Source organism: Rhinichthys klamathensis, unplaced genomic scaffold (assembly GCF_029890125.1).
Source record: "Rhinichthys klamathensis goyatoka isolate OS25496 unplaced genomic scaffold, OSU_Roscu_1.1 h1tg000319l_1, whole genome shotgun sequence".
Classification (NCBI taxonomy): Eukaryota; Metazoa; Chordata; class Actinopteri; order Cypriniformes; family Leuciscidae; genus Rhinichthys; species Rhinichthys klamathensis.
The window spans coordinates 47,563-65,116 of NW_026606835.1; the positions used below are offsets into that span (position 1 = coordinate 47,563).

The 17,554-nt window shown below is 40.5% G+C and overlaps 1 protein-coding gene across 2 annotated transcripts in view; it reads left to right on the top strand.

Annotated features, from left to right (window-relative positions):
* Positions 1-14,826, top strand: part of bahcc1b (BAH domain and coiled-coil containing 1b) — a 53,069-nt gene extending 38,243 nt beyond the window's left edge. Inside the window, exons 14-27 of one of the 2 annotated variants that reach the window (XM_056271433.1) lie at positions 53-290; positions 399-590; positions 2,165-2,329; positions 2,447-2,682; positions 2,770-2,847; positions 3,663-3,810; positions 3,908-4,025; positions 4,345-4,420; positions 8,594-8,702; positions 9,408-9,524; positions 9,652-9,801; positions 10,663-11,870; positions 11,965-12,201; positions 12,291-14,826. In XM_056271433.1, the coding sequence (XP_056127408.1) occupies positions 53-290; positions 399-590; positions 2,165-2,329; positions 2,447-2,682; positions 2,770-2,847; positions 3,663-3,810; positions 3,908-4,025; positions 4,345-4,420; positions 8,594-8,702; positions 9,408-9,524; positions 9,652-9,801; positions 10,663-11,870; positions 11,965-12,201; positions 12,291-12,500 (3,282 nt within the window). In that variant the 3' untranslated portion in view covers positions 12,501-14,826. Of the gene's footprint in view, positions 1-52; positions 291-398; positions 591-2,164; positions 2,330-2,446; positions 2,683-2,769; positions 2,848-3,659; positions 3,811-3,907; positions 4,026-4,344; positions 4,421-8,593; positions 8,703-9,407; positions 9,525-9,651; positions 9,802-10,662; positions 11,871-11,964; positions 12,202-12,290 lie in introns of both variants that reach the window. The other variant, XM_056271434.1, reaches the window with a different exon arrangement.
* The last annotated feature ends 2,728 nt before the right edge of the window (positions 14,827-17,554 follow it).

The following is a 17,554-nucleotide window of genomic DNA, read 5'->3' on the forward strand; positions in this document are numbered from 1 at the left end:
ATGCAACACAAATATTGACATTAGTTTAATTATTTTCCTCTCTCTTTTACAGATGAAGGCTCACTGTAGGCCAAGAGGCAGGCCAAGACTGCTGAGCACTAAGTTTAAGCAGAAAGCTTGCTCACAGCTGAAGCAGAAAGCCAAAGTTAAGCGTGGATCGAGACTGGTGAACCTGTTGTGTCACAGAGAGACCAAAACACAGAGTACTATTACAGAACATCTGTCCCGAGAGCACAGTGGAAAAGAAGAACACACACATTGTAACAAAACTGGAGAGAACAGTGACACAGGTAAACATTATATAGACTAGACATATGTGACACATGACTTTTAATTGCATTCATATTTAGATTACTGTAGATTATTTAGAAATGTGAACTACATTTGCTCTATCCCAGCAGGCAGTAGGGCAGCAGTCCACCAGGGATCCGATGGGAAGCGGACTATGAGAAGAGGTGTGAGGTCAAAGGCCATCCTGAGCTCCTCACCCCTGCCAACCCGAACTCAGCAGCTGATGTGCGATACGGCTGTGACCGAAAGCAAGCTAGAAGCTACCGAGAAGGGCATCTCTCCCTCCGACAGCAACACAGGTGAGTTATGGGCCGAGAGAGATGCATTCCAGCATGACGATCAGCGGACACTCTCATTTCCCTGCTCGACTGTCATGCCGTTAAAAAAAATTAACGATGCCTCCTCAGGCATGCATTGGGCAAAACCCGAGCTGTAATGCTAGCCTGCATCATGCTGCGTTCAGAATGCCACAACAATATGGAACAAAATGGTACAGTCCCTCCACGGCCCCAGTTCCGCTACATGTTTTAGTCCACGCTCCCTGCAAACACACCTCTGTAAGTGAACAAAGTGGAGATGAAATCATGGCAGTAATGAACGCTAATGTGAGCTACGCCTGCGGTCGAGCTAGGCGGTGTTGTTGCTGCTCTGTTAATTGCCCTGAAAGTTATCCTTTTCACATTTCACGAGCTTGCGAGAGTGTTGACGAGCGCCTTGTAAGTGACAAGTGTGTCAGCACTGTGTTGACACCCGACACTGCTTGCCACCGTGCCATCTCCGCTCTATGCGAGACACATAGCCCACAGACGGCATCTGCCAATACATATCTGTGACACCCAAGCATGCGAGTATGACTTTGTGTGCGTACGCTACTGTTCACAAATTGGGAATCACAAAGACATTTGTATGTTTTTGTAAGAAATTCAAATTCAAAAGTCATCAAAAATACAGTACAAAATACTAAAAAACAAAAACAGTGCCGCAGAAAGCATGAGATGTAACTTTATCTGAATATCTCGATAAACTGACAGCTAGAATGCATATGGTGTCAATAGCTGTTTCCATCCATGTTATGAACTTGTGAACCTATGTTATGCAATAGAAATAGAAATGGAAGCTGTTTGGAAACATTTTTTATTTTAGTCATTTCATTAGCTTTTATTTAGTTTTATTTAAGTTTTAGTGTTAATGATTTTAGCACTTAACATATTTCAGTTAGTTGTGAAGGCAACATTTATAATATTTGCTCAAGTTTTTAAAGTCATTTTAAAGTTTTTTAATCTGTTATTTATATTTTATTTCCGCTTCATTTTTTAACATTAGTTTTAGTTTTAAACAGTAACAGCTCTGTGGGGAAATCAGTGTCTCTTTTATCAAATTAAATAAATCACTTAAAATGTATTCTTACTGAATACGTAAGTGTACGTTTCGGAGAATGTTATACATTTTATTTTCACCTAGGTGTTTCCATCCAGCAAATTGTGGGCAGTATCCCAAAATTCATTAGAAGTTTCGAAGAACAGATTTTTTTATTTATTTTTCATAGTGATTCCCAACTTGGAATGGTAATGTATGTGTGGCTGTAAGCAGGAGTCAGATAGTAGGGCAGACACGTGTGGGAAGCAAAGGTCTGGTGGTCAAACCTGTCAGTGACTAGACTTTTCTGACTGCCACAGTTCCTGTGAACGTTGACAGTTACAGTCACAGTTGGCACCCATTTCATGAACTTCATCATGCTAAATATCGAACAAATCATACAGTGAGAGGAATCGTCAGGCTGCATTCACATTCACCATGTCTGATTCAGATGCCTGCTGTGAACTGTGGTCCAGTCAAGATGTCAATGCATTCAATCGATCCATCATTTTCACAGAGGAGGAAGATGACGGCATCTACAACAGCGAGGAAGGGGCAGAGGGCTTCAAGAATCTATCATCTAAAGAGCAACTGTCTGGAGTCGGCCGTCCTTTACAATGCTCCATCATGAAGCTTGAGGCCAATCAGAAAGCCAAGAACAAAACAGAAAGACAGGGATACGGTAAATGTTACATCCTTATTTAATTAGACAGCAGGGATTGACAAATATCACCTTAGTACACAAACACTCATCTTTCACTGTTACTCTTAAATATCTTTTTTTTTGTCTTCCCTCCAGGGTCTTTGAATGTGTCCGTCACTAAAGAAGAGGTGAAGAGAAGGAAGGCCCCCTGTAGGCAAGCCCTGGTCAGTGCTGACCATAACCACTCAGAACTGGAGGAGGAAAGGAGATTGACTGGCTCTAAATGGAGAGAGGGGTCAAGGGAGAACACCTTTGACCACACTAGCCTGCTCAAGACCTTGCCTACTCCACGAGAAATCACCACCAGGAAGAGTGCAGTACTTTTTGGCAAGGTATCAGCTAGTTTTGTTGGAATACTTTGGTTAACTGTATTCAAACAAGCTCTAACAGTGCTAACATATCCCCTACGGCTGTTTCAGAGGAAAAGCTGTTGGTTAGAAGCACTGTCGTCTCAGTATGATGACATCACTTGGAGCAGACGAATCAGAAACAAGCAGGTATGGAATGGTTCCTCTCAGTTTCCATGAAAATTGGATGGCTAACCTGGTCGCTTCCAAAATAAAATGTATACTGGTGACCAGGAATTCAAGGAACTTTTGAGCTCATTTATAAGAGTTGTGCTGAACGTTGGTGTAATCTAGCGAGACTGCGGCGCCACACAGCGAATTAGCCCCTAGTGGCCTAGATCTGTCTGCCTTGCCCTCTTGGCACCCATAAAAAGTCATCCCTCCAAGAAGGATTGTGCAATTCTCGTGTGGTTTTTCCTGTCAGGGGCTCTCGTAAATCTACTCACAATAAAGATAAGATGGGATCCGCCTGCTAATTCACGGGCTGAATCATGCATTGTCTAAATAAAACAGTCAATAGTTTTGAAAGGATTTACACCGTAGGTGTCAAGGCTGTCACTGTCGGCACTTTGTGAGGTCATCAGAGAGGCGTGCGAGGGGACTTTGCCTGCCTAATCAGAGGGCGGGGAGAATTCCCGCTTTGCTCAAAGAGTGCGATAGAGAACAAAGACACGCATCATTCTTCACCTGGGCCTCGCCCTAGAGACACACTTGTAAAATGAAAACCGAACAGCATCACCCCAAGTGACGAAACCTCCATCACATTAATATATGACAGCTTTTTTGAGCAATGTTAAGTACCAAGGGCTGTGCACAAGATTGGACCTGTTAAGGTGCGAGAGGTTATGATATATTTGTATGGGAGTTTGAATGAATGTTGGAGCCCTGAATCACTCTCTCTGGGGCCATTAGGGGTGTGTGAGTATGTGTGTGAGACTCACATGCCGTTTCGTGACTGTTAGCAGGCTAAGGGGCGAGCAGTCAGTCGTTTGCTGGAGAGCTTTGCTGCCGATGAGGGATTCCGGATGGATGACGACAGCAGCTTCTCAGAGGGAGAGGAAGATGAAGAGGAAGAGGAGGAGGAACCAGAGCCGATGGGCTGTGTATTACCGGGTAAGAAATATACAAATAGATATATAATGCTGTTATACTCCAGCATGTGGTAAAAGGAGAATGACCTCTCACTTTAATCTGTCTTTGTCACAACCAGCCCTTCCCAACTGCATTCTCACCAAAGAAATCCTGAAGGATGGACTGAAAGTGTTAATCTCAAAAGAGGACGAGTTACTGTATGCTGCCTATGTACATACACTGGACCTGCCTGATATGTAAGACAACAACCCTGTATTTTCAACATAAAAAACATGGATGGATGGATGGATGGATAGTTAGGGATGGATGGATAGTTAGAGATGGATGGATGGATGGATAGTTAGAGATGGATGGATGGATGGATAGTTAGGGATGGATGGATGGATGGATGGATAGTTAGAGATGGATGGATGGTTAGAGATGGATGGAAGGATGGATGGAACGAATGAACGATAAATGTATAGATGTAGATGGATTAGAATGATAGATGTATAGATAAATGAATAGATACATGGATAGATGGATAATTACAGTTCAGAATTTTTGTCTCTTCAGCTATAGTGTTGTCGTTGAGGGAGAGCGTGGAAACAGGCCGAGGATCTACTCTCTGGAGCAGCTGCTTCAGGAAGCGGTGAGACCCTTTAAAAAGCTTCTTCAGGGGACTCATTCCCCCATGACTCTCTCAACACAGGCCTCGGACTGAACCAGCCCTTCAGGCCACCCTCACAGGCTCTCACAGACCCCTTGTTCTCCCCCAGAGCCCCATCAGCTCAAGGCTGGATCCATCCCAGCTCTGACTTTCTCTGCTAAAGCAGTTTGGAACATAGCATCTGGGGTTGTGTGTGTGAGTGTGTTCCGATAAGCAGTTACTTAGCCATGAAGCGTGTAAACTGCTATGATCTGTGTGTGAAGGACTCCAAACCAACTTTAGGCATTCTTTTGCATTTGCGTCTTTTATTGCTCATTTCTTATCTCATTGAGCACAAATTCATCAGTAAAGGAACATTTCAGCATCTGGTTGTGATAGAGGAGGGTAGACAACCCTAGGAACTCTTATATCGCTAATATAGCCTGGTTGTTGTTTTTTTAAGCAGTACTCTTTGCTTAGCTGATCTTAATGCGGTCCAGCAGTCCACTACATTCCTGCATATACAATTTCACATTGTGACTGTATGTAACTGTTCCTTGTTAGTTCTGCGTGGCCCCTCAGGAGGATGTACAGAATAGCATGTTTTATCCCTTTTTTATTTATTTATCTTATTTAGGAACATCTTTGGGGCTGAACTGCGGGTTGCACTTACACGCATAGTTTATCTAAGCCGACGGGGAAAAAGGGAGCTGATTACACACCGTAAACCAACAGCTCTTTGTCAGCATGCATTCATTTGAATACATTATATGCGTTACTTCTCTCATTCATCTCTCTTAGTATCATGGGCTGGAAAAAAGTGTCTCGCTGCCTAGGGACCGCCTATCGCAAACTCTACCTACCCGTCCCCAGTCTCCCTCAAATACATATTAGATACAATTAATCTATGCAACTCTCAAATTCTGTACAGTACACAAAACATCTGACGATATCTCTTCTTGATACAATCCACAAGCTGCAACACAAAAAGCTCTTGATTGTTCACAAAATGCAAAACAAAGAGAGGAGGTTGTCATTTGTGTCAGTGTTGGATGTGATTGTGCATAGTTGTGGGAGAGATAAAGCTGGGAGAATAGAAAGACAGAGAGAGCGAGCACTATATTCTCACTGAAGGCTAGCACAGTAAAGGCTTTGACATTGAACGCTACACTCTACTCCAACAAATTGGACTCACCCATAAGCCTGCAGCATTGTTCCTGTGTGTATATTTGTGTATCAGCTTTACTGGAACTAGTGTGGAATTAAAAAGCGAACACAGCTCAGGTTTACATAAACTTAAGTCAACATGAAAGAATGTGATCCTTAATGCAAACTCAATTTTTTTTTCTGGCTCCATTTTGGTGTAAAAATCCCACTCTTCACAATCCAATCAATTATAAAATGGCTGAAATCAAGCTGAGACTTAGTTACAATGGAAAAGTTAAATATAAGAAATATATTTATATTTATATATCAAGTGTAATTTCTCTCATCAGATTGCACCCATGTTTTCTGCACCATTTTCTTTGGACTTGTAGATGGAGTGGGTAATTTCTACACCAAACGAATTGCAAAAATAATGACTATATTCAAACAGGTTGCCTAGGCTTGGGCGGTATCCAAATTTTGATACCGTCAAACCTCCTCCCTATTTTACCGCGGTATACGGTATTACCGCGTGACTAATTAAAAATTATGACATAAGGCTCAGACGGCATCACCAAACTGTTGGTTTGTGCAGGGATGAGTCACAATTTTCGAATATTCAATTATTTGATTTTATTATAGAATATGGAATAGGTTGTGGGATTATTGTCTATAAAAAATCCCCATGTTTTTGTTCTGATGCGGTGGTGACACGTTCAACCAGAGGGTGGCGATGCCAATAATGCATCTAAAAGCTGTCAATCAACTCTCAGACAACAGGAGAAGATGCACATTGTCTCACACCAGAGCATGTGAGCGGAGTGGTAATATTTCCTCCAGAGCAGAGAGCGCATTTCTGAAGATCACGCGCCGCTCGCCCAGTCCACTCAGCGGCGCGCGCTCAGAACGCCCGCAGTGACATGCTGGTTAGAAAACATGTGAAGTAGGGCTGCCCGTGCACGACTAAAGTTTTTTTTTTCTAGTTGACTAGTAGTAGTTGATTTAAGCCATTAGTCTAATCACATATTTATATTGATTAAATTACTTAAATATATATAGGAGAGAATGCTAAACCATAATGAGCGTTTTCGTAATATATTGCCTATTCTGCATCTCAAAGCACGCATAAAGCTTGGCACAAAGAACCGGCAAAAGTAATTATGCATGAAACATTTGAATTGTTTATTAATAAAAAACGTTCTATGTCAGTGGCTGCACAGATAAAGTTTACGATGCAGACTCGCATCTTCGCAGTAGTGAACGCGCATAGATAGAAATGCACACTTCATATGAATTAGCCTACAGAGAGCAGGCCATTTCTTTTAGTTTTTAATTGTTTTGTTTAAAAGTAGACATTTCAAGCTTATTATATATATACACTTCTCAGATATTTAAGGCATCTATCTTATACGCTGAGTTTCGTTCTTTTTAGGAGACGCGCTCCAGTTCACGCGCCGGCTTATATTGTCTAATATATATCCTTCTTATTTATTAATCCAGGCAATTCGTTGATGAAACATTGATTAAAATGAAGATACAATTTATGCGAAACGAAATTCACTTTAAAGAAAGGCTTTCTACAAAACAAAACGTAATAAGTGGTCAAAAATCATGTCTGACCCATTCCAAATGTTTTCCGATATTGGGCATCTTATGATCCTATCTTATTCATCTCATGCAGTTTCCTTTTCATATAATCAACATAGATGAAATAAAAAAAAATAACAACATTATATTATTAAACATAAATATGTAAAGAAATGAGTTTTTTTTTTTTTTTTTTTACTTATAACCTATTTAATAAGTGTCACACACCGCTCCGCTGTATAGCTGTGTAGCCTACATGCATGTGTGCGTGCATATGGTGGAGGGGTGCGATTTTCGAATAATAATCAAATACCAGGCGATCTTCAAATATTATTTTTGCTTGAAATGCCCATCCCTGCCAAACTGCAGAAGTCGTGTTCTTCTTCGAGACCAGGTCACTCGGTGCGCAACCTGCCATCTTTCCCCCTCTCTCCCCCACTCTTTCTCCTCCACACTGTCACGTGATGACAACCACACATAAGCATTTTTAGCCATTAAATAAATTATATTTAATATTTAATCCTTTTCTCCTATATAAGTGCATTGGATTTTTTTTTATGACGGTATGACGATATTGAAACTGATACCGTTGCCATTTTTAGATCCCGCGGTATACGATATTACCGTATTACCGCCCAAGCCTATTGCCTACGCATTCACCTCTCTGTCATTGGTTGGATAAACAGATAGTCATGCCCCAAACGTATGCCATTGGTTGAAACAACATTGCCATATTGGGCTAGATGGTACATAAAAATAAAAAAATAGCAGTATTTTGATAGAAACTACTATTTATACTTTTTGTGGGAATAAACTTACAAATGCCTTTTTTTTAAAGTCAGATTTCATGGAGACACTGCTAGCCACTAGCATTAGCCCCCCGTTTCAGTGATACCTCCTCTTTCCTGTGCTGCTTTTAAGACTTCTTATCAGTTGTTTTGCTTCCAACACCATTGCCTGCTTAGTGCATATCCTGGCCAAAAACTCCTCGGCTCCCCGTTTGCTCTGTCTGTCAAAAGGGCTGTATCTACAGCAGACCCGTTTGAACTGGTCCTAAAAGAGCCCTCAGTGCATGTGCTCTGTGTAGTGGGAGGGGAGCTGGCAGCCTCACTATAAAGTCATCGATTTAGGCCTTTTTCACCTCTCTGCTCTTTTATTCCATTATTTCAAAGCAGACTCTCCATTCAGCGATGCTGATTTTCTCTCTTTTTATTCTCGTTGAGACCAAAGAGACCAAAATCAACAAACAGCGTTTCTTGAGAAAGGTATACCCATGGTTGTAATTGCCTTAAGGGAAGGCCTCAAAGATATCCATGCTTTTTGCAAAGTAGATGTCTCGTATTCTTCATGTGTGTCTTTTAACTAAATCAACTTGTTATGCTTGATAAGCTGCATGTCTGCCAGATATGTAGGTTAATTTTTAAAGTCATCCTTGTGTTTCAGGTTTTAGATGTGCAGCCGGAGACAGTGGAAACTCTGACGGCTGGAACAAGAGTGTGCGCTTACTGGAGTGAACGCTCGCGCTGTTTGTATCCTGGATATGTCCGTAGAGGTGAGATCATTCTCTCTCTCTCTCTCTCTCTCTCTCTCTCTCTCTCTCTCTCTCTCTCTCTCTCTCTCTCTCTCTCTCTCTCTCTCTCTCTCTCTCTCTCTCTCTCTCTCTCTCTCTCTCTCTCTCTCTCACACACACACACACACACACACACACACACACAATTTTATACTGTACAAACTGTATATTTAATTCCCCTACACTAAACCTACCCATCACAGAAAACTTTCTGCATTTTTACATTTTCAAAAAACATAATTTAGTATGATTTATAAGCTGATTTCCTGAAAGAAGACCAAAAATTTCCCCACAAGGACAAGGATTTCAGATATTGCCATCTTTGTGGGGACATTTTGTCCCCATAATGTAGGGTTTACCACGACACACACACACACACACACACACACACACACACACACACACACACACACATACACGCACACAAAGCAAGTCCCAATCCAACACTCAAAAGCAACCAATATACTTAAACTATTGTGTTTTTTTTCATACATTTTCAGATATAATGCAATTCAGAGAAAAATGGCACAATTAGAATAGAATCAAGATAGTCAATTAAGATAAATAAAGTTGCAGTTGTAAGATTTAATGTCACAATTAGAAGAAATACATAATTTTAGCAATTTTTCAAACACAAATACAATCATATGCATTCTCTTTAGAGCTGTACATTTGTGCCTTCCACAGGAGGTCCGGGTGAGGAACAGAAGGAGGGCAGTGTCATGGTAGAGTTTGACGATGGAGACCGGGGATGGATTTCTCTTTCAAGCATTCGTCTGCTTCCGCCAGGCTACCAAATCCACTGTATGTTTCTGCAGATAAATACATTTCATCTCCAATACAAACAAAGAGTCTCATGTTAACAATGTTAGACAGTGTGCCAAGTTTCCGTGCTTGTCATTAAGCCTGTGGCATTGTTGATGTACTGCAGGTGCAGAGCCATCACCAGCCCACCTGGTCTCACCTAGGTGCCGCAGGAGGAAGACCTCCACTCAAGAGAAGATAACTCGGCAGGCTGATGTGTCCTCAGAGCATTCCGCTAACACAGAGCCCAGGAAGAATGTTGTTAAAGCCAAGCCAGGTGCGTGATGACAGCTGCATCATCCTCATTCTCATGGCTTTCCAAATTCCACATTGATTGGATTAAAATAATTTTGGTTTGCATTACACGTTTTAAAATCAATGCTCTTTGCATCATCTAAGACACCCACCCCCCCATGGTGTTACTTTTAACCTGCAACAAAGAGGTAAAACGTGTTGTTTCAAAGAGACACATTGAGAAATATCTATCAAACAAGATTCCACTACAGGTCTTCATGATTTAGTACTTTACACATGTATCACAAGGTCTGCCAGGGAAACTTGTTGGGTAGATGTTTCTCAATCTGTTTGTCCCTAAGGACATGCTTCACTACCTTTCCTGGTTCTTGTTCCAGGAACTGAAGCACCCACCAAATGGTTTATTTAATGTTTGTAAAGAGCCTTAAAAGTATTATCAGATGTAAAGTAGAATCATCCGTATTAATACGGAAGAAAAAAGCATTTGCCTTCATTACTTTAAATGAACCTGTGCAATTAACACATCAGCACTGATGAAATCAGGGTTCGGTTGACTAATGGAATGAAATGTGTTTAACTGAACAAATAGATGAGGGAAACTGGCGTCAAGGTTGAACTCCGCTTAACTATAGAGTCTGACTTAAAGCCCTGAATTACCTGTCTAACAGCTCCAATTCAGCAGATGTTATCAATAGTACAACAAACAACATGGAGTCATAAGATGTTCCACTGTCAGGCATATTTGTTTGTATCTGTTTTCTCTGAGGTGCTGAAGGTAGTATCGTAGCAAGTGAAGCTTGGAAAATGCAAATAAGTTAACATTGATGGCAGGGTTGTTTTCCTACATCCCCATAGCAATACCTTTGTTTATCTTCCTCAATAGGAAGGCCAAAATCTGTCAATGCATCATCAAAGAGCTGTGGGTCTGTGAATGCGACTGGAACCGCTTCCCCTCTTCTTGGCTGGCCAGTTGCCACCATGTCCAGGAGGAAACCCTCCATGGATTTGTTCCAGTTTAATGGGTTAACAAAGAAAGCTCTGAGAGGAAAGGAGTCAGACATGTTCCCCTTACTTAGCTCCACCATGACCACTCCAGCCAAAGGCATCTTCAGCACTTCCTTTGAGGTGGACTCCTTCAGCAGCATTGCTAATGGTTGCACTTCCTTTGGAAATCAGCAGTTGGCAACAGGTCTGCCTCTTAGTCAGAAGGGCGTCTCTGGTTTACGCGGTAGAAAGATAGGAGACAGGAAGGAATTTCTCGTCAAACTGGACCATGAAGGGGTAACGTCCCCCAAGACTAAGAATGGAAAAGCATTGTTGCTTCTTGGTAACCCAGAGGTACAAAGAGGTGGACGACTGGAAAAGGGCTTTGGAGCCAAAGGAATAGGAGAACTGACCTCAACAATGGGCTACTCCCAGTCCGTTCTTCTAGTCAAAGATGCCAAAAGGAACAGTTGCCATATTCTCAAAGGTTCATCAGACATGCGTAAGCACCCTGAGGGTCTTGGGCTTAGTGAATATGCAGATTATGGGCCAAACTGCCACAGCGACTGCCTAAGCTCCTATTCAGATATGGATGAAGATGAAGACGAGGATGAAGATGTCAGAAGGGCAGACATGCGCACCACTGGACGCTTTCTGTCTCGTCTTTCTGTTTCGTCGTCGTCCTCAGGATCCTCCAGCGCATCTAGTTCGGGCTCGTCCAGCTCTAGCATCTGCTCGTCTGACAATGACTCGTCCTACAGTTCAGATGAAGAAGAGGCATCACGGCTTCTGCTTCAGGGTTGCCTTTCTTCTCATCGCACATTGCTTCAACAACAGCAGCATCCTGAACCTCCCACCGGCCCACCACGACATACTTTCGGAGCCAAAACTATAACTATCCATAATTCAAAGGCTGCAGTCAATAGTAGTACAGGAAAACCTCCAAGGAGAAAGGATATTGCCAACAACTCATCCTCTGTAGTACAGTCCAAATCTTCCAAAGACTTCCCTAAAAAACAGAAGTTACCATCTTCAGAGGGTCCACCAAACTCATCCTCGTTCATGCCAGGACGGCAGCTGTGGAGGTGGTCTGGGAACCCAACTCAGGTAATTTCCTGTTCTGATGTTTCTGTTTTAATCCCAATCCAAAATGGTTTTTGTTGGGGAAAATGTCCCTTAAACTTTACTTTCTTGTCATCAGAGACGGGGTTTGAAAGGAAAAGCCCGAAAGCTCTTCTACAAGGCCATCGTTCGGGGAAAAGACACCGTCCGAGTTGGAGACTGTGCGGTTTTCCTCTCTGCTGGTCGACCCCACCTCCCCTTCATTGGTCGCATTGAGAGTCTATGGGAATCCTGGTCCAGCAACATGGTAGTCAAAGTAAAGTGGTTCTACCACCCTGAGGAGACCAAGCTTGGAAAAAGGCACCGGGATGGGAAGGTACAGTTGTCACCAGAAGTCTTGTTTGATTTTGATTGACTTAAGGTAGGCTTTTCAGAACTAAAACTTATTTTCCTCTCTCTTCACAGCATGCCCTTTACCAAAGTTGCCATGAGGACGAAAATGACGTCCAAACCATCTCCCATAAGTGCCAGGTGGTAAGCAGAGCTGAATATGAGCGCCTGAGCCATATCAGGAAACCAAACAGCAACAGTCAAGATCTATACTACCTGGCTGGAACTTACGACCCCACCAGTGGCCAGCTGGTGACGGCAGAGGGAGAGTCGATCATCTGCTAACGTTTGAAAATGGCTGAATGCACTACTGAAATCGTGAGATACAAGAAATGGCTGACAATCAGGCCAGTCTTATTCGAGATACAAAACTAGCATGATGTAAAAAGTGAGTTTAACCCACAGCTATGGGTTTCTGCAGCCACTTTTATCTCCACTCTTAGAGTAACAGTATATTATCAAATGGATTGTGGGGAGGACCAATCGTGGTGATCACTCTATGAAGGCTCCACAGACATGGAATATTTTTGTATCTATTAATGAAAAAGACACTGGATTTTTTCAGAGTAGGATATTTAGACTGACAGACATGGATTGGAGGTGAAAAACACTGACTGAAATTTTGGATTTGCGGAAAGTTCTTTTGGAAAGCTCTTCACTGGTTAATCAAGTCAAACTGATGTCACCAGGACTTTTAAATATCCCAGCAGGACCAAATACACTGTTACTTTGAGCTGTGGTATGATCTGTTTGTTTGTGTTTGCGTGAGAGGAGGTGTGAATGAGAGGGTAATTTTTTGCTTTATGCAAATATGTGAACAACCATGTGTGTATGTAGAGATCAGCCACAAAAAAAACAAAAACAAAAAAAACAGGAATGGGTGTTAACCTGGAGATTAGAGGCCTAACTGGTGTTCTAAATTGAATGATACTCTCATATGTGTACAGTCTAATAACCTCTTTTGACAATACCAGGGATTTTTTATTGTTCTTTTCTCATTGTTTTTGGCGCTAATGATTATGTCAATATATTAATAAGTCCGTTTATGAGCAAACAAAAACACAAGACAAAAACAAAAGGAATGATTTTTTCCAGTCAAGCCATACACTTCTGTACCTCTTGCTTATCTTCTCATTCAGGTGTATAGTTGTACAATTGATTTATTTGATGTGTGTAAATATATAAATATATAAATATATATTAAAAACAACAAATGTAAATATAATATAAATGAAGAGAGAGCTCTATTCCTCTTTATTGCTCTTGATTGTGTTATTTTTTTAAATGAAATATGTTTGTTTGGGAGGTTTGTTTTGGGAACAGGCATGATTTAGGCGACCTTAGTTACTGAATCATTTCTTCACTGTTGTATAGGAGGGTTGGGAGACATTCTGCTCATGGAGCAAATAGTCGAAACGATGCAGTCCAGTCAGAGGAAACAGGCTGTCTGTGTACACTTCATTACTATCTTTCATCTTTCTTTTGGAGTTTGATTTTGGCTTTGAAAGAATGGTTTGTTTCTATTGCATTTCATTGTCTTTGTGTGATCTAATTGGTAACAATTTAAGCAAAAAGTCAAAAGTGCCAGGTCCATATAGAATATTTGGAGGGTTTTTTTACTGTCCGGAAATTCATTTTAAATACTGACTGAAGGAATCTGGCCTCCAAAATGACAAACCAAAGTATGTCCTTGGAACTACTATACTTCCAACTGCAATAAATAGACTGAATCATAAACAAGGGGCACTTGCAATGATTTTGCCTGATGTACTTTAGATGACTGACAACTAATTTTGCAGATAGCTTTCCAAATGCTTTTGTGTTTGAAAACAGCTGAAATGTTCTTACAATGTTTCAGCAAAGTTGTAGCAAAGTGTTGGCCAAGGATTCTTTTTTTTTTTTTTGTCTGCAAAGAATGGGTATAGACATGCAAACAAAGCGTGAACAGACGCTTCCAGCACTTGAAGCCTCCTGCTGTCCTATGTCACGTGATCATGAAGGACAATCATAACCTGTAAGTGATGGCAGTTTAAAACAGATCTAATCTAAAATATTTCCTCTTGTCACTTTTTTCTTCCTGCTTTGCCAAAAATCGTTCTGTTTGTTTTTCCATTGTCAATGTTGTACTCTTATTTGTTTAATATGCAAGCCTGTACAGATTGTTCCGTGTTGGAATTGTGAAAAAGGTGACAGATATGCCTTTCAATCCTAAAGGATGACTTACTTTTTTAATGACATTGTTGCTGTTACACTGCAGAAGCTAAAGCTTTAAGAAATCTGATGTGAAAATTAATGTAATGTCACTTTCTGGGTCTATAAAAAAACTAGAGAAAAAAAACGAAAATGATATTTTTGTAAACAAACACTGGATTCAATGCTCGATATGATGGCACTGGCAGCACCAGCGTGCCAGGAAGTTGGCCAAGCCTCAAAGGAAATAGAATCATTGTGTAACCTGAATTTGAGACCCACTTGGAACTGATTTTTACGGTGGATGTTCTTTTTGACCTTGTGGCGAATATAACTCTAATATATTTCCACTGTTAAAACGTTATTTATCTTAATTTTATTGCATTCGTGTTGCATTTAATTAAAAAAAAAATCTAAATGGCCTTGCCTCCATGTGTTTTATTCAAGGTTGTTTGATATTGTGAAAACATTGATTTACCTGAATGTATATGCATATATTAAATGGTTTTAAATTGATGTCTTATTAAATTTACACCAGTAACTCGATACACTGGCGGCAAACGGCACATATGTTAAAAATTATGTTTTGAAAAGTCCAGAGTATTGACTAATCTAATGTTGTTCAGTTTCAGCTGGTTAACTATTTTGCCTTTATGTGCCATTGGAATTATTGTAACTACGAGTTTCCTTGTTAAAATTGGACATTAACGCCTTCTCAAGTTGTATACCACTGGGAAGTTCGGGGATAGTAATAATTCCCAAGTTGGGTGAGCCATAAACTTTAAACATGGAGAAGCGGTCTACGATTGCTGCTGTGACTGAAATTCCAGAATTGTCAGCAAACTGACTACCTACATTTTATGGTGAATGTTTATATGGTTGTCAATGAATGGGAGGCTAAATATAATTTTGGCTTTAGTAAGATTTTCCCAAGCATAAGCCTGGTGTACTTCAGGTAGCACGTTAGGAAGCATAAGGTCATGAACACATGCAGGTCATTTTACTCCAATACCGCTTTATAAAGGGAAAGATAAAGAGAGGTGGGCAGAGAGAGAGGATATGGAGAAATATAGAGAAATAAAGTCTGCAAACAATGGTACATCACAAGTTTGGCCGGATATTCTGCAGGCAATAAAAAAAAAAGCTTGAATTCTAAACATTAGATTTGAATGATTATCAGGAATATTTCACTCCTAATTCACCAGAAAGAAATACAATATTATATTTTGTATAAATAAAATGAATCCTGTTTAACATTGTGACATTATTTTCATGAAAAATACAAATTAATCACGTTATTTACACGTATTTCTTGGTGGAAGGGGGGTGGATTACAAAAGGATTAATGTACTTTATACAAAATATAATTTATTTTTATCTTTTGCTTTTGTGGTGAAAATCTGGACATATTTTTGTTGATTCACTGACACACTAAACAGGCTCTCTGTAGCACCTTTGAGCAAACTCTCTTCTTATTGATTTAATTTTTGAGTTGGCTATATGATATTCTGGAGATTTAAACATGTTTTGGTGATCAGGCTATGGGTTCTTCAGATCAGTATATTGATTTCTAGAAAAATTAAGCCTTTCTGGATTCTTGGAAGCACATATAGATGGTTTTCAAAAGAACCACTTAAAAAGTTTTCATGGCATTAGGCAGTATAACCATTTTTGACAGCTTTAAAAAAATTTTTTAAAAAGGTTTGTGTAATGTAGCCTAATTGTATTATGCACACCTTCACACTGCAGGAAGAATATGGTTTCTGTACACAGTTAAACGTAAAACCAGCGAAGTGACAAGATTGTTCTGTATCCTGTGTGATTTACATTCATGATAACTCCTTATTTTGAAATTACTTTTTCCTAAGCACATTAATATTCAAAACGCATTCTATAACAATTCCTTTTTTTCTGCTGTTTCATGTCTAATTGTATTTCCACAAAGGGTTATCTTATTAAGAAGTCAGCAATAAATAAAAAACATGCCTAATTTTTCTTTTCTTTTTTTATAGACACTCAAGTTTGGAATAATAAAGATTTTAAATGTTGTTAAAAAACATCTCATTCTCAGCAAGGCTGCTTTTATTTGATCAAAAATACAGTAAAAACAGTAATATTGTGAAATATTATTGCAATTTAAAAGAATGGATTTGTTCATATATTTTAAAATGTATAGCTATTTCTTTTCCTGTGCAAAGCTGAATTTTCAGCATCATTATCCAGTCTTTAGTGTCACATGAATCGATCCTTCAGAAATCATTCTAGTATGCTGATTTGGTACTAAAGAAACATTTATCAGTGTTGAAAAGAATTTTTGCTTCTTAATACTTTTGTGTAAACACTGTGATACACTACTATTCAAAAGTCTGGAGTCTCTTAACCTTTATTTCCCAGTCAAGGTTTCCCTGTTTGCCATGTCACTAGTTGAGAGAGGAAGGTTTGGGATGCGTGTGACTGCATTGGTACTAGAGGGTGAGGCTGACCAGAAGAACCGGAGTTAATGATCTCGCATCAGTCATACCCGAAGGCCGGGGGCCCGTCATGCATCAGACGCATTTGACCACTGGGGGAGGAATTTTTTATTAGTTTGTGCGCTATAAAGGCAGTTTACTTTTACAGAATATTTTGGGCAACACCGCAGGATTCGATCGTGTTCGGCTGCCTGACACGAATACTGACAAAAAATAAACAAATGCTATGCTTTTGCTAGCTGTATCAGACATGGACAGCTATTCCAGCAACTCACTGAACCTGAAACTTGAAAACCTGAAAGAGCAGAAGCCAGACCATGTCAATGCCACAGTGTGTTTTTCTGAGAGAAGGCAAATATCTACACCTCATAAATGTCCTGCCCGCGGCGTGACCTCTTCTGGCCCGCCTGCTGAGTGGCTCTCAGGAGGACGAGAGGAGAGTGTGTGGAGCGGGTGGGGTGGGCATTCTGAATGAGGTGCTGCTGGTGAGACGGAGAGCGCACACAGACCCCTCCTATGGTGGGGTTGGTTTGAAGGTCCGAGAGCTCATCCATCATGCAGTGTCATGCTGCTCAGGGGTCCCAAACCTGTCGGTGTGTGAAAGGCCCGAGCAGAGAGCGGACAAGTACACAGAGATAGAGGGAGGATGTGTGTGTGAGAGAGACAGTCTAACTTGCT